This window comes from Chiloscyllium punctatum, chromosome 13 (assembly GCF_047496795.1).
Source record: "Chiloscyllium punctatum isolate Juve2018m chromosome 13, sChiPun1.3, whole genome shotgun sequence".
NCBI lineage: Eukaryota > Metazoa > Chordata > Chondrichthyes > Orectolobiformes > Hemiscylliidae > Chiloscyllium > Chiloscyllium punctatum.
In genome coordinates, this window is record NC_092751.1 from 97,012,695 (window position 1) to 97,037,371 (window position 24,677).

Consider the following 24,677-nt stretch of genomic DNA (forward strand, 5'->3'; position numbering starts at 1 on the left):
AATTATTCTGTTGGAATCCATGAACTCATTACTGGAATTTAAACTTAGGCTTTCCAGGCCCATTTACATTGTGACCAGCTGAGAAATTTCAACCAGAATAATTGCTGAAAATATCATCTCACCACTTTTAGTTTTGGATACACATGCATTCCCTAATCAAAAGAAAAACAGTTCTTGGCTCATACAAATTGGTCTCCTACAGATACAAATGCAATGTAGATGGTTTCTTCCCTGCTATCTGAAAAGTACTTTATTATAAATATTTGATGTACAAATACTATACAAAAACACTTAGATTAAGTAATCTAATCTACAGTGTGGATTTGAAAAATCTATTTATTGTTTGCAGTGATTAAGCTTTATAAGCATCAGTGAACAGAAACAGGGTCACAGCTGCTTTTTCTGCACCCATATAAAACATGTATTTGATATTTTTTGTCATGTTATGGTTGACTACTGTTCAGGTTCTATCATTTCTACTTGCAAATTATTTATAAAGTTACAGCATCATAATTTTTAATTCAAAAAGGATTAAATATGCATTAAAAGAAACCAATAAAGGCACAATCCAGAACAGGAGAAAGACAGTCAAGCACTCTGTAGTCAGCTGGGTTTTGTTTGGCCCATTTCTCGCCAGCTTTTCCAAACTAGTAAATCTTTACTTTTGGCCATGACAACAATGAATTTTCCAACATGACAACCGAAAATCTGGCCAATTCCATCATTCCTACCCATTGACAAGAGCATAGTTAGAGAACCTAGGGAGACAAAAAAAAACAATTCACAAAAACGGCTTTAAGTTCTCTCTCCGCCCTAAAGAATGCAGGAGAAACCAGACAGATTTAAAGGTAAAAAGAAACAAAAAACGTTACATTTTATAAATTTATTAACTAACCCATAACTCTGCCAACACACATTACCAACAGATTACACATTTATGAAGTGGCTGGGAATTTAAACAGATTGGCTGCTAATCCGTTGTACTCTGCATGTGAGTTTGATTCCCACCCTGGTTGATAGTGTATGAAGGCTCTTTTGACCAGGAGGTACAAGTTTAAGCCACTGTCCTGGAAGTGTGTCATCACATCTGAATAGCTTGACTAACAATGTCTGCCTCTGAAACATCAGTACTACGAACAAATGTGTGTTCTTTAGAAGCTAGAGTGCAGTGCAATAACCAATGTATGTAGTTTCCATGACCTGTCCACCCAGCTCCTAGACATCCTATTAAATTGGGCAATATTCTTATAGTGTGTCGGTACAGAGCACTTTCCATGTAACTCTGGAGCAATAGATTAGTTATATTGCTATCATCAGAACCATCTTGAGAATGTTGCTGAAAGGTCTGATTTGGTAAATAAAAAAGGGCAACTAATAGGCTTCAAATTAGGAATGATCTTAACATTGACACAATTTAGACTTCAGCTCTGACTATGCAAACTTTCCTGCAATTATTCAACATCAGCTAGACAGTATTCAATGCATTTGAAGCAAAAACATATATCTGTTTTCCTCAACTTTAACATCACTGCCATAACACTGTTTTTCATGGATCTCTGTGTAATGATTCGCTTTAAAAAATAACTATAATTCAGCTTATGCAGCCATCATGGTATGGCTGGCTTGATGAATTTGATTTCAGGAGTTTGGTGAATTAAGAAACTGGGATAATGTTGACTCATTCCACATCAAACACAGGAACTGCCCAAGCCTCTAATGTCAGCTTGCATCTGACCTCGTGGAAGTATTGAACAAGATGGCGCAGTGGAGCTCCTGAGTCAGAGTTCTTCTACCCTGACAGCTTTTCTTTATTTCTTTTCCCTATAATTTTACTTACCTCTTGCCCGGAGCTCGGTCAACAGTGGCAAGAGCTTAGTGCACACCTCAAGCAAATCTTTACTTTTCTGGGGTGAGCAGAGGACCTGGCATTGGAATCGGCTACTGCTACAATGGAGGTGACTGGTGAATTTGCCCAGCAGCGAAAGATGTCACCCAAGGATCAGCGACTCTAACGGTTGGTCCAGCACAGGAGGAGTGTCAATCCATTGGGGAAAGATAGCACCTCAGTGAGTATCAGCAACTTCAGTGTTGCTTGGGTCAGGTGTAGATAGTGGTGAGGTGGAAGAGGAGGGATGGTGACACAGCATGGTGAGCTGGCTCAAGACTGATGAACTTTTTTTAAGCTCTATCTTTTCCCCATCATTCTTAAAATTATTCAACATGGTACAAAACCGTGGCAATAAGTGAAAGCTTTTCATTGTATATTATTCCTACTGTAAAATACACAAAACAATAAAATCATTCAAATTCACAAAAGTATCATATACTTATCTTTGGAGAAGCCTTGGTTGCATTTAGTATCACCCGGTAAGATTAGAAATACTGCATGATCCAGTACAAAACCTCATTCCACTATATAATAGTATATTCCCCTGGTGTTCTGCCATACCATCTTTACTTCATTCTCAAGAATGCGTAACTATTCTGTGTACATTCATAGCTGCATAACTTGTGCACCAGGATGATAGATGGCAGAAAAGGCTTACAATACAAGTTACAAAAAGTCACAATACAAGCTATGCACCCTGCACTCATTACACCATAATCTACTCCAAACTTACATGCCAAGTATTCTAGAATACCATACAAGGCCATAGGTTATAGGAGCAGAATTAGGTCATTTGGCCCATTTATGCTGCTTCACCATTTAATCATGGCTGATATGCTTTTCAACCCCATTCTCTTGCCTTTTCTCCATAACCCTGGACCCCGAACTAATCAAGAACATATGTTATGTCAATTTAAGATGACGCAGTCACCTCTTATTTCTCCAAAGCCTATCCACAATCTACAAGACACAAGTCAGGAGTGTGATGCAATATTGTTTGGGTACAACTCCAGTAAAAAAATGAGAAGCTTGACATCATCCAGGATATAGCCCACTTGAGTGACATCTCATCCAAACCATCTACGTTCAGTCCTTCACCATCTGCATTCAGCAGTGTGTACCATAAATACACTGCAGTAACTCATTCCTAGCAACTTTCAAATTCATAACCTCTACCACCTAAAAGAACAAGGACAATGGATCCATGGGAACACCACCACTTGCAAGGTCACCTCTATGTCACACACTATCTTAACATGAAATTATATCACCGTTCTATTACTGTCACGAGATCAAATTTTTGCAACTCCAATCTTAGCAGCATTGTGGATACCCATCCACATGAGGACTGCATCAGTTCAAGATAGCAGCTCACCATCACCTTTGAAAGCAACTAGGAATGGGCAATAAATACCGGTCCAGCCAGCAACACCCACATCCCTTGAATGAATGGCAAATAAAAAACATAGTTGGTTAGACACTAGCTACAGCACTAAATGAATGTTTCATTCTTCTTCATGTCATACTATATCATAGACAATATAGCAAACAGGTTGAGCTTTAGTTATTGTGCAGCATTAAATTGAATTGAGTCTTACAAGTGGGTGACATCTCTTTGTAGTGAACTGATTCATTCCCACATACCCTGTATGCCAAATAAAAATATTATGTATTGCTGCTTCAGTTGCACCAAGCTCCCATACTTTCAGATCATTCCAATGGGCATGGACCTCCTAAACTGGAGTCAGCTACTTCCAAATGGAGATAAACATCCACCTCACTTCACGTTCATTTAAGCTGGTGTATTTCTGTATGGGACTAGAATGAACGGAGGTTGGTGAATAGAGAAGGGAAACAAAAAAAGATATTTAATCAAAAAAATTAAAAACATGGTCTGACATCGCACTTTTATTGTCTTTTGAATGAAAGTAATTTGCTAAAAATAAAAGAAAGCTATCTGCAGAACCCCTACCTGGTTTGTAAACTTTCAGATTTTTTTTGCCAACACTGTTGATAATATTATCTGCAGCAACCACTGCATGAAGTGCAGCATGATAAGCCATTTTGGGTTCCTTCACATCTGCACAATCTCCTATTGCATAAACATTTTCCATCCCAATGACTTGCAAATGTGGGTTGACCAGTACTGCACCATCCTCAGCAAGACAATCTTCTGTGGAAAGAGTGAAAACATCAAATATATAATGTAGTCTCTGAAAATGTACACAGATCATGCTTTACTCGATGACACAACAACATAGTTAAGTCTCAGTTCAAAAAGACTCAACAGTAAGACCATTTTTCAATAGATTAGAACTGGCCATATTAAACAAGAAATCAAGGATTATTTTGAGGTGTCTAATAGGGAGGAATAGAATAATTTTAGTACAGACTGCAGCTAAACACTGGGAATTGCCAGAAATACTAATGTTGTTTTAACTTAAAAAGGGAATCCACACAACATGGAGGTAGCAGGCAAACTTGAATATGGGAATTCAGATCTATTAAGATCACATTTAGACACAGAATTCTTTACCAATGATAAGCCAGTCAATATTAAGAAACTGTTCTTCAGCCAGTTACCTAAAGTATGATATTTTTATGCCTCACTCTTTGATCGTCTTACAGACTTGTTAAAAGGCTGAAAGCTTAGGAGTTGAGAAAATCAGCACCTGACTGGTCTAGGTAGCTGTGCCTCACTGACATCTTCAAAGATTTTCTGTGATGAATAAAACTGATTAACTGTTTTAAATAAAAATTGAATGCTTCTGACATACAAGTCACCCAGACTGGTCAATTGCATAGAAAAGGATTTTTGCTTGAAATTTGTGTCACAACGGAGTCACCTCAGTAGATTCTCTTCACTCAGGGAACCCTCCAATGTCTTCTCCCACAGTAACCTTTACTGGTCAGATGTAGAAGGCTACCTTCACAAGAAGCCAATGTATTTGTTGGACTGGTTGCATACCAATAATTAGCTAATTTCAAGGTTAATGTCACTTAATTGTACATGTTGTTTATGCAAGTGAACTTGCATAAACTGTATCAAAATGAAATAGTTAACTCCACTATTGACAAAACATCCTAGACATGGTTCTTCCCAGAGGTGGAAGGAAATCAACTCAATGTTATCATCATAAGCAAAAGATCTAACAACATTGACAACCAGCAGTCCACAAACACAAGGCTCTCTCACCTTTGCATGAGGACAGGGCAGGGAGGGACACGTTTAAAGTTTTCAAGGGACGAGTGAGCAAACTTCAGCAAGATAAGGGTTGCAAAAACAGTAAACATGAACCACAAAAACAAATTCAAATGCAACAAATTGATAATTGGGATGAGTAGTGAATAGAAATGACCATTGAAAAGTCCTAAGCAGCAAATCTAATAGGAAAACCACTTACATAGAACATTACAGCGCAATACAGGCCCTTCCGCCCTCAATGTTGCACCGACCTGTGAAACCAATCTGAAGCTTATCTAACTTACACTATTCCATTATCATTCATACATTTATCCAATAACCATTTAAATGCCCTTAGAGTTGGCAAGTCTACTACTGTTGCAAGCAGGGCATTTCATGCCCTTACTACTCTCGAAGAACCTACCTCTGATATCTGTCCTGTATCTATCACCCCTCAATTTAAAGCTATGTCCCCTCATACTAGCCATCACCATTTGGAGGAAAAAGGCTGTCACTGTCCACCCTATCCAAGCTAAAAAAAAAAAATCACAACACCAGGTTAGAGTCCAACAGGTTTACTTGGAAGCACTAGCTTACAGAGCGCTGCTCCTTTATCAGAGGATTGTGGAGAGCAGTGCTCCAAAAGCTAGTGCTTCCAAATAAACCTGTTGGACCATAACATAGTTGTTGTGAGATTTTTAAACTTTGTACACCCCAGTCTAACATTGGCATCTCCAAATCACCCTATCTAATCCTCAGATTATCTTGTATGTCAAGTCACCTCTTAACCTTTTCTAACAAAAACAGCCTCAAGTCCCTCAGCCTTTCCTCATAAGACCTTCCCTCCATACCAGGGAACATCTTCATAAATCTCCTCTGCATCGTTTCAATGCTTGTACATTCTTCCTATAAAGGTGGTCACCAGAACTGTACGTAATTCACCAAGTTTTGGGGCTTTTTGGTTAAACAGACTAGAGGGGGAAAAAAAAAAAGCAGCTCCAATTGATGACCAGGATTGAAGACTGGGGCCAAGATACAGAGTTATTTTTAACTAACGCCAACCTGGGTTGGCTCTCATAGAAAACACTGAGCTAGACTCATTCGTTCCTTTTGTCTCTCTTCCCTTTCCCCTCCACTCCTGACTGTATTACTCAGGCCCTTTCAGCTCAAGAAAATAATCCAGGAGTTTTACACTCCAAAATTTCCACCAGGATTATTACATACCAAACATTTTGCATTTAAGTGAAAGAAACCATATCACCACCGGCCCCCACCCCCTTCCAAACCACCAAAAGGAACTTAAATGCAATTTTGTAAAAAGGTGCTTTTTGTTTTACAAAAAAAAAAAATTCTGAAACTTAATTCTAAATTCTGACACACCCCAATTAGAGTGTCCTGACTGAGTGGCCCAAAGAGGGCACTGTAACACTGATCAAAGTAGTGAAAGGTTTATCAATGCCAAATGTTTGGGAAAGAAAAGTTAGCATGAATATTAGGCAGCCTGTCTATTACTCCCCCAATAGAGCAGACATCAGGCTGTATGAAATGCTCAGACCCCAGCGATAGGTGGCATGTGGGTCACAAGTTGAGCACCCCTCTAATAGACCAACAACCCCATGTTGTTAACTTGTTCACCATCTAAGAGGTTCCAATTTACAGGAAGTGAGCGCAATCATAGCTGGATGCTCAGTCATTTAGTCATTAACTAGTAATTGTTTGTGGTCTAAACTGTTCAGTAACTCAGATTATTTCAACAACAAGTATTAAAAGAGGTAAATTTAAGTTATGACAGTTGTTAATGCGGATTCATTGTTTTACAATTTGCGATGACCTGGCAAAAAAGAGATCAACTCATCCATCCCATGCCTTCACAGCATCATGCATTCTAAGAAATGAACGTTTAAAATTTTTGAAATGTGCTTTATTTCCAGAGCTCTTGTTCTGAACAGAACCTTCATTTAGATACACAAATGCCTCATTTAATGCCAAATTAATTAATGCTCCTCTTCTTGCCTTGACTTACATTTCCTCTTAACCTATTTGCTAGTTGATTTTTCTCCTTAATTATTGTAACAGATTTACGTTTTGGGAAGACTGCAATTAATTTCTCCACAAATTGTTATATCTCCATGACAATTCTTGTGTGACATACTACATATACTCATTATGTCCTTTATTTTGAGTGCAGGTAGAGGCTGTTTGAAACTGGTTTGCTGGCCCATTGTTGAACAAAACAATGTGCCAATGTTCACAACATCCCTCAAAATAAAAAAGTAGCACATAGATAATGTAGTATAGAATGATCCAACAGAAATTTATTACAGCTCACACATAGTATATTTACAAATATTAAATTCACAGGCTCAGCAGGGTCTGTGCTAATATTGGGCTAATCAGTTACAAAGATTGCTGTAGTTTACTTCATTCAGCATCACAAGCTTCAAGTGACCAGAATCAAGAGGAGTCCAAGATCTATGTCCTCAGGTTACATATAGTGATATCATGAGCATGTCTCAAAGGTGTACAAATATAGAGAATGTGAGCCAGACAATATCTTCTTGTCCCAAAAAATGTTTTAAAATCCCAAACACTTTGTACATAGGGATGTACAATCACTTCAATAATTATATAACACAGGTAAAAACAAAGAATTTAAAAAGATTAACAATTCAAACTCACTTGAGGTTTAATAATTTATCCTAACCTGGTGCTAGAATACCTATCTGGAGTGGTAGGAGTTGTTTTCTATTGCATTTTGTATCTTGCTGTCATTCAGCATTACTGCACAATCATGTTCTTCCTCATTCCCTTTTTAAAATGATTGGTGTGCTGTACATTTTTCAGAGCTGGCTTCTGGTTCCCTTTATTTTTCCTCGGTGCTCTTTTAAAACTGTTTCTGTATGAAATGTAGTCTTGTAGTAGCAGATTTGTGCCTGCAGGTGGTGTTTGTGCCAAATAAGGACTGATGACATCATAGGCTTCACTTCATTTTGTTGCTGATTTGAAAAAAGAAAATGGTCGAATTTGATTGACAGCTGAATACAGGTAAGCCTTTATTAGCATGATTAAGTGCATTTAAGTTGAATTTTCCTACACAAAAGGCTGGTAACTATGCAGCATGGAGCCTTTGACTGCCTTTTTGTTTTAAAATTGGAAATTGCAGGAATTGAGATTTTAATCAGCAAGAAAGAATCCTTTTTCTGGCTGGACAATGTCTATCTACAAATCTGTACTCACATTAGCTGACACTGTTGATCGTCCGAGGTTTTTGATATTCAGGATTGTTTTCAAGTTAGTTTTCAATAAGAGTTACAGATATTTACCATTGATATCTTGGAGTGGCTTCTTTGTGGTAAGCAGTGGTAGCTGTCCATAATGTGTATTTTGCCTCCCGCAGGTTCTCTTTAACTGATGTGTCAATGCTTATGTTATCCCATATAACATACAGTTAAAGTGGCATCAGTAGATCCAGACGTATATTACAGCTCACTGATTTATGCAAATATTACGTTCACAGGCACATCGATGTCTTGGCTAACATTAAGCTATTTGATTAGAAAGAATTGCATGCTTCCATTAACATGTCAAGTGGGACGAGTGAGGAGGGGATCGGTTGGCTCAGATGGCTGGTTTGTAATGCAGTGTAATGCCATCAGCTGCACCAGCTGAGAACACAGTGAAGGACTTTCTTTCTCAACTTCTCTCCACACTGGAGGTGTGATGACCCTCAAGTTAACCCACCCACAGTCAACTCTCACTGATGAGGGAGCACCCCATGGTCCAGTAAGACTATGGTGACTTTACATTTACCATCCTTCACGTAACCAGAGTCAAGATTTTCATATCCTCAGATCATATGATAACATCCTTCCTGAAAAAGGTTCAGAAAAGATTTACAAAGATGTTACCAGGGTTGAAGTGTTTTGAGCTATAAGGAAAGACTGAAAACACTGGGACTGTTTCCCTGGAGTATTAGAGGCTATGGGGTGACCTTAGAGATTTATAAAATCACGAGGGGTAAATAGACAAGGTCTTTTTTAGGAGGGGACGGGTGCAGATCTAGAGGTCATAGGTTTAAAGGTGAGAAGGAAAATATTTAGAAGGGACCCAAGGGGAGAATTTCTCACGCAGGTTCATGGAAGGAATGAGCTGCCAGAGGAAGTGGTGCAGGTTGGTACATGTACAATATTTAAAAGGCATCTGGATGGGTGTATGGTAGGAAGGGTTTAGGGATATTGGCCAAGTGCTGGCAAATAGGACTTGATGAACTTAGGATATCTAGTCAACAGATAAATGACCCACTATCACTAATATCCTTTACATAGAGAGGAGGATGGACAAAAAACTTTGACCTGGACAACATACCTATCCGAGAACAGACCAGCCAAACACAAAGACACACAAGAATTCCTAGAAGCATGGTATTCCAACAGAACCCCATCAACAAAGACTCGGATCCCATCTATGACCTGAGAGAGGAAAAGAAAACAGGAAATGACATCACCAAACCCAAGGAAACCTAAACACAAACAGAAAGCAGGATATAACACCAGTGCTTCACCACAGGCTCACTGATGTTACCTAGTATGGTGATGAAATGTCTGAATGTCTTGGGAGTGCAGATGAGCAGAGAGATCTCGGTGTCCATGTACACAGATCCCTGAAAGTTGCCACCCAGATTGACAGGGTTGTTAAGAAGGCATGTAGTGTTTTGGCCTTTATTAATAGAGGGATTGAGTTCCGGAACCAGGAGGTTATGCTGCAGCTGTACAAAGCTCTGGTATGGCCACATGAGTATTGTGTACAGTTCTGGTCACCGCATTATAAGGAGGATGTGGAAGCTTTGGAAAGGGTACAGAGGAGATTTACTAGGACATTGCCTGGTATGGAAAGAATGTCTTCTGAGGAAAGGCTGAGGGCCTTGAGGCTGTTCTCATTAGAGAGAAGGCGGTTGAGAGGTGACTTAATCGAGAATACAAGATAATCAGAGGGTTAGATAGGGTGGACAGGGAGAGCCTTTTTCCAAGTATGGGAACAGCAAACACGAGAGGACACAACTTTAAAGTGAGGGGTGATAGATTTGATATAGGACAGATGTCAGAGGTGGTTTCTTTACTCAGAATAGTAAGGGTATGGAATGCTTTGCCTGCAATGGTAGTAGATTCGCCAAGTTTAAGTGCATTTAAGTTGTCATTGGACAGGCATATGGACGTTGGGGGGGGGGGGGGGGGGGGGGGGGAGGAAATGGGCTTCAGATTAGTATGACAGGGCGGCGCAACATCGAGGACCGAAAAGCCTGTACTGCGCTGTAATGTCCTATGTTCTATGAACCTTCCAGTTCGGCAAGCAAACTTACATCCAGAACCTCAACCCGAGCTACAAATCTTCGCAAAACTCACTGACTCACAGCACGGTCTGGACTGGTGTGTTATTTTTGCATGTGCAGATTCCTAAAAGATACTGGCTGTCAGTTTCAGTGAAGTAACAATTTCAAGCTTGTCATTACCACCACAGCAAATTACACAAGCCAATATTTTGTAAGGATGGCCTTTCATCAGTTGTGGAAGTGTCAGCAGCTTGAAGTGTTGACTTTTTTCCCCACCTCAATAATGCTGCCTGACTGTCTGAGGATTCAGAGACATTTTTGCTTTCATGAAGAGGTGCAAGTAAGTAGAAAGGTTACCTAGTCAATCTGAAAATAACAGCACCCATACACATAGGCATGGTTATATATTTTAAAGGCACGTCCAGGTCAATAGACTCTTCAATACATGAAAAAAAAATCTAGTTACACAAAGAGAATGAAATTGAAAAAATACAAAACACAGGGAAAGGAAAAAAGGACAAAAAAAAAAAAAAGTGGATGGTCTTCATATAGTAAAGGGCAGACAGAATCCTTTGCACGCACACACTAAAGTGTATGCAGCACCTATCCAAAAAAATCAATTCCTTGTTTGCACTACTTTCTTCTCAAATTATAGGTATTTTTAACAAACCTATTCAGCGATATTATTGCACACATCTGGAGTTGGGACTTGAACATAGGCCTCCTGGCTCAGTGGTAGAGGTGCTACCACTATGCCAGAAGAGTCATCTCCCCAAATTGTATGTCTTATAATCTAATTACAAGCAGATAACACTAATTTAAAGTTCGGTTTGCAGATACTACTAGCAGTGGTAATTTTCTAATCCTACTGACATTTTTGTGTTGAAAATTAGCATTGCCATTTTCAGTATTATTTGAAGAGAGAGCAAACAGAGCGATTCTATATTTGCTTATATGACCAATTAATATTTGGGCTAGAATAATTGCTTGTTTAAACCACTTATTTGAATCAATGACTTTCCACACAGAAATTATATATAAAATGTGACAAAGGAATCGTTCTTAATGTTCAGAAAAGCTAAGTTATCTAAAAGTCCCTATCTTGTTTATGATGTGAAATGATATTTAAATGGCTTTTAAACATAGCTTATCACGATGGATGAATAGAAGCAGTACTTTAAATGTATTACATTAGAATTAGAACTTACTGAAAGCATTTGAATAAGCTGAAGAATTGACCCTTATTCCAGTACAACAGATGACCATGTCTGCAATAATCTCCAATCCTTTATCAGTCAGTACTTTCATGTCAGCCTTCATTTCATTCATCACCAGGTCCTGGATGTTGATGACTTTTTGTCCTTTTTCGAATAAAAAAGGAGAGCATGAACATCCACAGGAAGCAGTTCTCAGAGCAACTTAATGCTTTATTCAAGGGTTCAAAGTTCACAGGACCATTAATTCCAATGGAATTCAGGCAAGGTACCAGAGAATACATTATCAAAAATCAAGCACAAGATGGACTGAACCATCTGGGAAATAGGTTCCGGATGGGGAAAGAACATAATCAGTTTGGTCCAAAATCAACTTGGCTTGACACTAAGCACAAATGCCAAATCAGTTAAACATGCCAATATGTTCACTACATGCCCTTAGCCTCACACCAGATCAATTTTCTTCAGCTGATTTCTTGTTTGAGATGTATAAATTATTTGGCACCTTCAACCTTCAAGTAAACCAAGTGGAAAGAGGGAGCAGACAAAGACAAGCTTCTTGGGGAGTTCAACAAAAGCAGGTCTTAATGGGGATATGTCTGCGAAGACTCAGTCACAGACTCATACTCAGAATCATAGAGATGTACAGCATGGAAACAGACCCTTTGGTCCAGGTCATCCATGCCGATCAGATATCCTAACCAAATCTAGTCCCATTTGCCAGCAGTTGGCTCATATCCCTCCTATTCATATACCCATCCAGATGTCTTTTAAATGTTGTAATTGTACCAGCCTCCACCACTTCCTTCGGCAGCTCATTCCATACACGCACCATCCTTCTGCGTGACAAAGTTGCCCCTTAGGTCCTTTTTATATCTTCCCCCTCTCACCCTGAACCTATGCCCTCTAGTTCTGAACTCTCCCACCCCAGGGAAAAGACTGTCTATTTATCCGATCCATGTCCCTCATGATTTTAAAAAGCTCTAAAAGATCATCCCTCTGCCTCCAACAGTCCAGGGAAAAACAAACAGTTTCACATTTGAGATCATGACTGACAGAAGACACATCCATCCCAACTTTTCATATTATTATACTCTGAGGAAAAGTGAATTGGGACTGGTATAAAGTAAATAGAACAAAAAATATTAGAAATCCAAACTAAAACCATACTAGTAGGAAACGTTCCTCTAGATGAGTCTATACTAGTGACGCTAACTGTTCAGTTGCTAAATTGCTGTGCATTTCTTACATTTGCTGTGATTAGAAGACACAGAACCAAGTATTAGATGTATATGACTACAGCAATGAACAGACTTTCTTAATTCACAAAGCATAGAATCAATATGGCAAAACCAATGCTATTCTTTCAAAATGCAAACAATTATCGATTTTTTTTTTTTAAAAATGGACTGGAATGAAATTTATGCCTTTAAAAATATTCTCAATGGTATTATTACCTAACTGAAGCTGGACTCCTTTCTTCAAGAGAATTTCTTTCAGCCCCTGCCTTACGCTGGGTAAGAGTTGAACATCAGCCAGAGCAATCTTGGAATGAATCAAAGTTACCTATGGAAACAGATTAAAAATTTTAAAAAGCATTGTGGAAACAAATAGTTAACCACAAAGAAGGGATCAAAAACAGTAACACCTGCTCTGAAATTTTAATATATTGTTTCTATGGGTTTACGCACATAGAACATGCAGAATACACTGCCTGAAAAAGTAATGAAAACCAATTCAATGGCAACTTTCAAAATCAATTGAACATATACTCAAAAATGAATGATTGAAGCTTGGAGGAAGACCAAAAACAAAGACTTTATTAGATAGTTTACTCTAAGCGTTAGCATGGTCTTGTTGGGCCGAATGGCCTCTTCCTCTGTACAGAGATAAGCACCTTAAATGTCATAACATTGACTACTATGGCCCAAGTGCTAGAAAGTGTGATTACTGTAGATGTATGTTGTAATCCAAACTTTAAGGATATTGATAGCAGAGGCCCTGATTATATAGCTGATCAGGAATCTCACCCACTCATCAGCCTGCCACTGGTGTATGGAAAGGATTTGTAAGGGAACACTCAACCTGTTTGGTCACATTGGGAATGCACCCTTCCTTGATCATCAACTCTTGGGGTGAAACTTAGACCCGAAGTTTCTGGCACAGAGGCAGGGACACCACCCACTGCACCTTCCCATTTAAATTTTAGCAAACTAAATAATGGCAGAGGATTTATATATCGTCTATTATTCAATCAAAAAAACTGCCTGCTTCTGCTTAAATTGCAGAAACTAAAGAGCAACTTAGAGAACAGCATTAAATGGTAACCTTTCACATACAGGACAATCAGTGTAAATCAATACCTCTTTCTCAGGGTAATCAGTTTTGACTTCTGCTGCCATTTCCACACCAGCAGATCCACCTCCAATCACAACAATTCTCTGAGCTTCTTGAACCTGGTTGAAAACACATGATCACATGAAAAACGCACTGTTGCTAGAAGTACTATGATAGAACCAGAATGGAAATTGCAGAATAAATTTTGTAAAATTTTATTGGTTTACCACAAGACACTACCTGTTTTACTAGATCTTCATACATCTGGATGGCATTCTCCATTGTAACTGGTTCAACAAATTTTCCAGGGAATGGTCCTGAGCTACCAGTCGCCAAAATGAGGTGGGAAAAATGTAGAGTCTTCAAAATAATAGAGAGATTAAAGCCAATTTATCACACACAAATAACCTCACTGGGTTATACATCCATGAGGTTTATTTTTCTGACTTACCTCTCCATTTTCTAAAATAACATCCTGCTTTTCTAAATCAATATTAATGACCTTGCCTTGCTTGAAGTTCTGTGCAAATGTCTCTTTGAATGATATGAATGTCTGCTTTGCAAATCCTAAAAGGCAACACTGAAGATGTTACAGCAGTTAGAATGCATCTCCAAGTAGATATACATTCCTCAAATGGACAAGAAATCATTAATTCCAGTATTAATAATTAGTCTATGGACAAATCAATAACACCCTCACCAATTTTGCTCTGAATTTGGAAAATCATACTCAATGTTGAATTTAAAAGGTGAATGCTGACTCTTGGTTGAGCAATGCCTCAATTTTAAAATTCTTATCCTTGATTTCAATCCATATATAGGCTTCTCTCCAATTCAACCTCACAAATCCTTAGACATCTGCAAGATGTAGAAGCAGAAGTAGGCCACTTAGCCCATTTAGTCTACTCTGCCATTCAACGAGATCATGGCCGACTGATAATCTTCAGCTCTACTTTCTTGATTTTTCTCATAACTCTTAATTCCATTACTGATTAAAAATCAGTCTCAGCTTAAATAATCTAATGACTCAGCCTCTACCATCTTCTACAGTAAAGAATTCCACATATCAACTCCCCTCAGAAAATAAGTCACCCTCATCTCTGTCCTAAGGGGGCAACCGCTAACTCTGAGAATATGTCTTCTTGTCCTAGACTCTCCCACAAGGTGAAAGAACCTCTCATCAACTACAATGACAAGCTCATGAAGAATCTTATATTTCAATAAGGTCACCTCTCATTCTTCTCAACTCCAATCTGTAAAGACACAACATACTCAATCTATCATCAGGTAATCCCTTAATGCCTGAATCAACCTTCTAAGCCACTCATCTGCTCATTTAGAAACATAAAATTCCCCACAGTTTGGAAGCAGGCCATTTGGCCCATCGTGTCTACACTGACCCTCTTCAAGAGAACCCACCCAGACCCACCCACTACTCTATCCCTGTAACCCTGCATTTCACATAGCTAACCCACCAAACCTGCATATCCCAGGACTCTTTGAGGCAAGTTAGCACGGCCAATGCACCTAACCTGCACATCTTTGGACTGTGGGAGGAAACCCATTTAAGTTTTGCTTCTTTAATATCTTCAATTTTTAAAACTCTCCAACATTGGTGACTGCCTTCAGTTGACTAGATCAAGACTTGAATTCCCTCTCTGAACCTCTTTTCCTATTGAACTCTCCTTCCTCCCTCAAGATGCTCCTAAAAACCAACTTTTGACCAAAAGCTGTTGGTCATCTCCCCCAATATCTCCTTATTTAGTTCATTCATATTTTATTTTGAAACTCCCTGGGAAACAGTTTAGAGCACAAATTGCTGATTTTGTTGCAGGAAAGCATTGAAGTAAATAGTACTTCTTTAATCTACATATTAATTAACTTTTTATATGCGCTCTATGCCTCAACTTTATTATTATTACTACAATATTATTCAAATATTATTCAAACTGCACATTGCTGGGGAGTTTTCATTAAATTGTTCCCAACTCCTGGAATGTAACTTTCTTCACATTGGAAAACAAGTGGGTTATCCATTCAAAGATCTCACCATCGTATGTCAGTTCAGTCAACAGTTTGTGCATTTATATAGCACGCAGTTAGTTCCGTCTATTCTCTCTCACATGGAATGTTCATTTAATGCAGGGCTTCAACAATGGATCCTGGTTTAGATTTCCTCATACTTTGACTGGGAGTCCAAACTATTCCACTTCGACATTCAACAACTCAATAACATGTGTTAAAATATTGAAATCAAAAACAAGGGGTGCTCATACTATATTAACCTATACAGAATTTTAAAAGTGGTTTAAAAATAGTCATACGGATTCTTTGAAGTTAGTTACACAGTTGCTCAAATGCAGACAAATTTAAACTATCCCAATTAGTTATGACACAACAATCTAATTACAACTTCCAGCATCAATGAAGCCAACATAACAGTTCAGACATTGATCCTTGAGGGGTGTCCATGCTCTTGTTTAGGAGTCAATCTTCAGACATGATGAAAACAGAAGCTCTTCTAATCAGATACCTGTGAAATGTGCATCGTATCTTTGGGAGATTCACAGGATCCCTGCTCTGCTACTGGTTAGCTTTGGCTTTAACTGAAAAAACAAAAGCCCTATGGACAGCAACAGAAAATTAAAAAAATTCTCAGAATTGATTGAGCCCATGTCCACCACATTCAGCCAGTGCCTTCAGTTCATAAAACTCACTGCTTGAGAAAGTTTTTCCTCCGGTCACCTCCTGTCTTTCACCAATTACCTTAAATCTGTCCTTATACTCAATCTTTGCACTAATGTATAATGGATCTTCCTCCTTTCTACTCTATCCAGATCACTCATCATTTTGAATATCTCTACCAAATTTCATCTTAACCTCTTCTTCAAGGAAAACAGATCAGAAGTTCTCCAATTTATCGAATGAACTACAATTTCTTATCCCTGCAGTCAGAATTATACAGCACAGAAACAAACTTTTCGGTCCAACTCTTCCAATCTGATTGGATATCCTAAACTAATCTAGTCCCATCTGCCAGCATTTGGCCCACACCCTTTAAACGCTTCCTATTCATATACCAATCCAGTCATTCTGGTGAATGTTTTCTACACACTGTAATGTCTTCACAAGTGGAGCCACATTTCTTTTTCATTTATTTGTTGACATTTCTGACAAGTCCAGCATTTGATGCCCATCCTTAATTTCTCCCGAACGAAATAGCTTGCTAAGCAATTAAGAATCAACACATTCTAGTGGATCTGGGTCACCTGCAAGTCAGACCAAGCTCGGACAGATTTCCTTCCTTAAAAAGAGAAAAACGGCATTATTGAACCAGAAGGCTTTTACAACAATTACTAGTGGTCACTGTTATCAATATTCCAGATTGGTGCAAGTAAAATTAGGGCGCATGGAATTGGGGGCAAAGTACTAGATTGGATTGAAAATTGGTTGGCTGATAGGAAACAAAGGGTAGTGATAAACGGCTCCATTTCGGAATGGCAGGCAGTGACCAGTGGGGTACCGCAGGGATCTGTGCTGGGACCGCAGCTTTTTACGATATATGTTAATGATATAGAAGATGGTATCAGCAATAACATTAGCAAATTTGCTGATGATACAAAGCTGGGTGGCAGGGTGAAATGTGATGAGGATGTTAGGAGATTATAGGGTGACCTGGACAAGTTAGGTGAGTGGGCAGAAGCAGTTTAATGTGGATAAATGTATGGTTATCCACTTTGGTGGCAAGAACAGGAAGGCAGATTACGACCTAAATTGAATCAATTTAGGTAAAGGGGCAGTACAGAGAGATCTGGGTGTTCTTGTACACCAGTCAATGAAGGCAAGCATGCAGGTACAGCAGGTAGTGAAGAAGGCTAATAGCATGTTGGCCTTCATAACAAGAGGGATTGAGTATAGAAGCAAAGAGGTGCTTCTGCAGCTGTACAGGGCCCTGGTGAAACCACACCTGGAGTACTGTGTGCAGTTCTGGTCTCCAAATAGGAGGATAGACATTCTGGCTTTTGAGAGAGTGCAGCGTAGGTTCACTAGGTCAATTCCTGGAATGGCAGGATTACCTTACACTGAAAGACTGAAGCGACTGGGCTTGTATACTCTTGAGTTTAGAAGACTGAGAGGGGATCGGAATGAGATTATGAAAGGATTGGACACTCTGGCAGCAGGAAACATGTTTCCGCTAATGGGTGAGTGCCGAACCAGAGGACGCAGCTTAAAAATACGGGGTAGACCATTTAGGACAGAGATGAGGAGAAACTTCTTCACCCAGAGAGTGGTGGCTGTGTGGAATGCTCTGCCCCAGAGGGCAGTGGAGGCCCAGTCTCTGGATTCATTTAAGAGAGAGTTGGATAGAGCTCTTAAAGATAGTGGAATCAAGGGTTATAGAGATAAGGCAGGAAGAGGATACTGATTAGGAATGATCAGCCATGATCATATTGAATGGCGGTGCAGACTCGAAGGGCTGAATGGCCTATTCCTGCACCTATTGTCTATTTATTAATTGATTTTGAATTGCATGGTGGGATTTGAATCAATGAATCAGAACTTCTGCATGGGCCTCAGGACTAGATTACTGACATTACCCTACCGAAGTGCCTCCTCCTTAGATTCTCCCTTCATACTGCAGTTTAGGCTAAACCACCATTCTACATATATTTAACAAAAACTTATCTTGTATATTCTATGCCCTTATTAATAAAGCCTAAGAGGCTGTTTGCTTTATTAATTATGCAGGGAGAAAGTGAGGACTGCAGATGCTGGAGATCAGAGCTGAAAATGTGTTGCTGGAAAAGCGCAGCAGGTCAGGCAGCATCCAAGGAGCAGGAGAATCGACGTTTCGGGCATGAGCCCTTTGTCAGGAAGGGCTCCTGAAAAAGGGCTCATGCCCAAAACGTCGATTCTCCTGCTCCTTGGATGCTGCCTGACCTGCTGCGCTTTTCCAGCAACACATTTTCAGTTATTAATTATGCACTCAACATGTCCCAGCTCATTCAAAGATTTATAGACATTTAAATCCAGGTTTTTCTGATCCTGCAGCCACATTAGAACTGTACCCTTTATTTTATGCTCCATCAATATATGCAACTTCCTTATGGATAATCCTTTGAAGATTTACAGTGACAACCTAGTTAGAACTGCCTTTGAGGCTTGCAGCATTGCACACTTGGGTATGCTGAAAATTACATATTATTACATGGAGCCCTCATCTTTGCAGACAGAAAGAACATCTACTTGTAATATGCCCATTTCAACAACAAAATAGGTGACAGCCATTCATTGATTCACAGGGCAATGCACTAACCTGAATCTAGGAGAAAGTGAGAACTGTAGATCAGAGTCGAAGAGCATGGTGTTGGAAAGGCACAGCCGGTCAGGCAGCATCAAGGAGAGGAGTTAACATTTTGTGCAATCTGATGAAGGGCTTCTACCCAAAACGTCGACTCTCCTGCTCTGCAGATGCTGCCTGACCAGCTGTGCTTTTCCAGCACCACACTCATTGACACTAACCTGAATCTGTCTGGTTTAAAATTGAAACAAAGTTTGGCAGTTAATCAGCATTAATGGGTATGATCTACATGACAACATCTCTACAATTAATGCTCTTCTCTCATTCATCACCTTCCCTTGAATTGGTATTCTTCCAAACTGTCCTGATGACGAAGCTTCCACAAAATGTGTCTTTTTTTTCCATCACTTTAGAATAATATAATCAGGAATAGCAAGGATTCTTAGATTCACCTTCCTCCAGTCCACTCACTACTCCTGTCATTCAGCCAATTTCATATCCATGTTGCCACAGTCCCTTTTATTCCATACATATTATTGTTGGAATGCACAGAACCCATTCTCACAATTAACACATTAGTTTTCTGTTAACGCACCACTTTCCACTGATGCTCTGAGTGCTCCTGGATTGTGGTGGAAAGCATCTTTCACATCAATCAACGTGAATGGAACATTGTATGACTTCAAACGGTTTCCTGCTGCAATGCCTCCAAAGCCGCCACCGACAATCACAACGTGGAAGCTTTCATCGACAGATACTGTCCCGCCCATAATTCTCCTGGGGGGAAACTAGAGAAAACAAAAACAGCAACATTTAAATAAAATGTTTGTGGCATTATTTAGATCAACTCTTTGTAAATACATTGGATGGCAACAGTTACATTGTACTTTGAAATGTATTCCCGATAAATCACTGCAGCTATTTACTTTAATATGTAAACTTTAATAATTTACTTTAATGCACCAATAATTCATTAATTATTTGCATTACAAGCAAATTCAATTCCTGCATGTGTGAGTTTTGCAACATATGCATTCACTCAAATTTGTTCCAAACTCTAACACGAAGTTTCAGCATGACTACAGCAAGTGCCCTGGTCAAACAGTACATAGTGCAAATGCAGCTGCCAGTGTGAATAGGAAACTCCACTGATGTCAGGAACATTTGTGCACCTGCCAAAGCTAAAAGCGGAGATCCAGAATTGTCATTATTGCCATTTACAGCAGATGAGAATTTACACACATTAAGTAAAATCACTCTCAAAAGCAATCAGCCTCTATTAGGACAAAGTAAGCAAATTACTTCTCAATGTTTATGAACGAAAAGAACCACAAGATTCCATTGCTAATTAGATCGAAAACTCATGCAAAGCTGGAATCTGTTCTGGAAGAAATGACCTGTGATTCCATCCCAACCCACCCTTTCTGAATGTAGATAAATGATTGAACTCAGAGAGTCAATCTCGTGATGCAGACGTCTCCTGCTATCTTACCAAACACAGAGACACTGGTTTGACATTGCCATTTTCCATACTGTCATTTTTGAGGAAGACACATTTGATTTCAGTTTTACATTGCAAAAATTGTACCTGCAAGAAACTGATTAAAACTACACAAGGTGATTTCATGTCGTAATATTGCAGTCATAGTATCATTGTTCCAGTTGTTGAATACTGTCACAAAAAAGGTATTATTTAATCTGTCCAAAATTTAAGAAAGGATGTAAGTGCATTGGGAGGTGTTCAGAGAGGTTTTACCACTCTGCCCAGAAGGTGCAGGTTATCTTTTGATGAAAGGCTGGGCTTGTATCCATGGAAGCCTAGAAAAATAGGAGAGACTGGACTGAAATGAGGAATTAAGGAGGTCCTGCCATTACAGATGTGGAAAGGATATTCTCTCTTATGGATGAATTTAGAACTGGAGGGCATTGTTTACATATGAGGAGTTGCCCATTTAAAATGGAGGCAAGAAACATTCCCACAGAAGGTGGACTGTGATTGGAAGTCTCTTCCTCAAAAGATTGTGGAAGCAGAATCTTTGATTTTTTAAGGCAGAGGTGAAAGGTTATCAGTGATAGACAGGAATAAGGATTGGAGGTTGTAATCACATCAGTTGTGATTTTATTAAATATCAGAACAAATTCGAGGGACTGAATAGCCTACTCCAGCTCCTGATTTTTATTGTCATAAAATTCAGAAAGGGCAACACTGAGGTGGTGACCATTTCACCCATTTAGCTCATCCTCGTTCTGCAAATGGAATGTTCTAGCTCCAAATTCTCTTCATGCTGAATCACCCACCATCTCTAGTTTAACTTTTACAATTATGATTCACAAGCATGGTTTAACACTCCAACCTAATTGTTTAAGCAAATCCAAAAGAAATGAGAGAACTCTCTGGCCACACCGTTTAGTATATCTTCCTGACCAATCTGTCACAAAGTCATAGAGTCATACAATACAGAAACAGATCCTTCTGTACATGTTAACCATAATACCAAACTAAACTAGTCCCACCTGCCTGCGCTTGGTCCATATCCCACTAAACATTTCCTATTCATGTATCTATCCAAATGTATTTTAAAATGTTGTAACTCTACCCACATCCACCACTTCTTCTGGAAGTACATTCCACATACAAACCACTTTGTATAAAAAAGCTACCCCCACGTCTTTTTTAAATCTTTCTCCTTTCAGTGAGTGAGTGAGTGAGTGAGTGAGTGAGAATACCTTACAAATCAAAAGGTTAAGTTTTAGTTACCAGAGAATACAGGAGACACATTCTATTTGTGTTGAGGTTGTAAGATTGCCAACTCTAAGGATGCATTCCTGGAGGTTTCATTTCATGGCAACCATACCTCTCCACACCCCACCCCCACTGGATCATCTCCACCAGGATGCTCAGTCATGGCCCACAAGCTTCCCAAGTCAACCGAGAAGTGAGAGAAAGAATTAGATGCCAGAAATCAGAAACAAAAACAGAAATTGCTGGAAAACCTTAGCAGATCTGGAAGCATCTGTAGACAGAAATCAGTGTTAATGTTCGAGTCTAGAATTGCCAGTTTTTCCAACAATTTCTGTTTTTTTTTCTTGAAGTGACAGACTCAATAATCAAATCAAACGGTTCTAAAAACTTTAGTTAGCAGCCACCTTTGCCATCTTGCATTCTTTTTGTTTCAGCAGAGTACGAAAATGTATACAAAGACCATTTATAAATAGACACAGTTTTAGTTCATAGACCCTTCCAGAATTCCTTGCCGTGGAAATCAGATTTTCAATTCCTGGAGATCTGACACCTCAAAATCAGGGACATGACTGACCTCTACCACCACCCCCTCCCCGTAGAGGGTTCTAAATAAAAGGATTATTGGCTTGTTTGGAAAGGCCACTGTGTCTGGAGAAGGAATGACTTAGACTGCACTGAAACTGTTAGCAGAGGGGAAAAGGGAGGATCTTGTATCCAATCGCCACTAGATGGACATCTAATCACCCGCTATCTGCAGGAAAGCCGGAATGGTCGCTTTTGCAAACTAATTTTATCATGTCGTTTGCTAATGACAACCCTTCATTTTAAAAGAGAACATTAAGAGGTCGCATGACGTTTCCAACATGCTGCATTTTGCCTCCCGGAAGGCGGCGCGTTGCAATGTTGGTCTCGCTGCAGGCGGAATGCAGGGTCAGATCCAAACCCCGGGCCAAACTCCAGCAGCATGTACACCCCCGGCGTATGAATCAATGAAGGAACACACTCACCAGTCTCCCAGCAGAGCCTTCCCCAGTACACACGCTCACTTACACACTATGCTGAACCCCCAAGGCTTGGCCTTGTTTATCACATGAACTCCCCTTCTATTTCCAGTTTTCTCTGATAACACTCAAGGTACAATTACAACCCCGAGAAACGCTTTGTCAACTTTTCGGACCAACAACCGGTTTTGAGAGATCTGAACAACCCGGAAAAAACATCTCAAATTGATTTATTTTTCAAAACAGGAACGACTTCCCCCATTACTTTTCCCCAGTGACACGGTGTGTTGTTGAAACTTACCCCGTATCTTAAAAATTCCGCTGGATTTAATTGGTAAGGTGCAATTGAAACTTAACTCCAACTGTTGAGTCACAGTCTGTTACTACACATCCGTAAATTTGTAAATGGGGCTTCACAGTGTCGACTTTATAGTGCATCAGGAAGTGGTCAGCACGTAGCGTTCTCCAGACCGTGCTGAAAAAGAATCCTGTTGGTTGTTCCCTGATCAAACCGCACAGGTCCAGCACTACGGATTTAGTAAAGCTTAGAATACAGTGGGGAAATAGCTTGTTTGAGGTGTTTCTGCTGAAGTTAAATGAGGGTTCTTTTAGTTACAGACAACCCAGTTCTTCAAATGCATGTAAATACAGTCTTGTTGATCTAAGAGATACTTTTGGTTTGTTTGGATGGAGTCAAACTCCAATGTTTGTATATTTTCTTCATATGCTATGGCACAGAACAAAACTGTGTTTGAGACTATATATGTAGATTTTTTTTATGAACAGCATATTTTTGAAATTTAAAAATGCACCAAGGAAAAACTCTGTTAACATCTTTTAGGGGAAGTTTTAAAGAGGAGAAAGTGAGGACTGCAGCTGCTGGAGATCAGAGCTGAAAATGTGTTGCTGGAAAAGTGCAGCAGGTCAGGCAGCATCCAAGGAACAGGAGAATCGACGTTTTGGGCATAAGCGCTTCTTCAGGAATGAGGAAAGTGTGTCCAGCAGGCTAAGATAAAAGTTTTAAAGAGGCCAGTTTTATAAATGCCAAGTAAATTAAAACTTATGAACGTCATTGGAATGTCAACAAAGCCAGCATTTTATGACCTATCTGTAGTTATCCTTGGGAAGATGATGTTCTGTGGCTCAGTGGTTAGCACTACTGCCTCATAGTACCAGCATCCCAGGTTTGATTCCAGCCTTGGGCAACTGTCTGTGTGCATTTTGCACATTCTCCATGTGTCTGTGTGGGTTTCCTCTGGGTGCTCCAGTTTCCTCCCACAATCCAAAGATGTGCACGTCAGGTGAATTGGCCATGCTAAATTGTCCCTAGTGTTAGGTGCATCAGTCAAATGGGTCTGGGTGGGTTACTGGTTGGGCCGAAGGGCCTGTTTCCACACTGTAGGGAATCTAAATCTAAATAATTACCCATTCCCTTAAACTGCTACAGATATTCTCAATGCTGTTATGAAAGGAGTTTGACCCAATGCCTTTTTTTTAACAATCAGTATGATTTGAATAATAATATTTATTCCCAGTCCCCACTCCCACTCTTCACTTCCATGAAAATCCTGTTGCTAGTTTGAGTAGTGCTGCAGACTTGGTCCCATCTTACATATAAGTAACAGTGGGCCCTCAATCCTCCTGTGCCATTTGATATGATCATGTAAACGCCACTTGCTGTC

General features: G+C 39.5%; 1 protein-coding gene across 3 annotated transcripts; it reads right to left on the minus strand.

The window, feature by feature from the left end:
* Window positions 1–318: 318 nt before the first annotated feature.
* On the minus strand, window positions 319–23,479 carry aifm2 (AIF family member 2). 3 transcript variants are annotated; one of them, XM_072583365.1, is made up of 9 exons: window positions 23,297–23,479; window positions 19,847–20,039; window positions 14,401–14,529; window positions 14,190–14,309; window positions 13,976–14,068; window positions 13,070–13,178; window positions 11,607–11,759; window positions 3,861–4,061; window positions 319–758 (listed from the first exon to the last, which is right to left on the minus strand). In XM_072583365.1, exons 2-9 carry the CDS (start codon window positions 19,892–19,894, stop codon window positions 604–606), a joined length of 1,008 nt encoding a protein of 335 aa, XP_072439466.1. In that variant the 5' UTR covers window positions 19,895–20,039; window positions 23,297–23,479; the 3' UTR covers window positions 319–603. The 3 variants fall into 3 exon arrangements, with proteins under 3 accessions (XP_072439466.1, XP_072439464.1, XP_072439467.1); XM_072583363.1 differs by having other exon boundaries at window positions 14,401–14,516; window positions 23,297–23,478; XM_072583366.1 differs by lacking the exons at window positions 19,847–20,039; window positions 23,297–23,479 and adding an exon at window positions 16,000–18,776.
* Window positions 23,480–24,677: the final 1,198 nt, after the last annotated feature.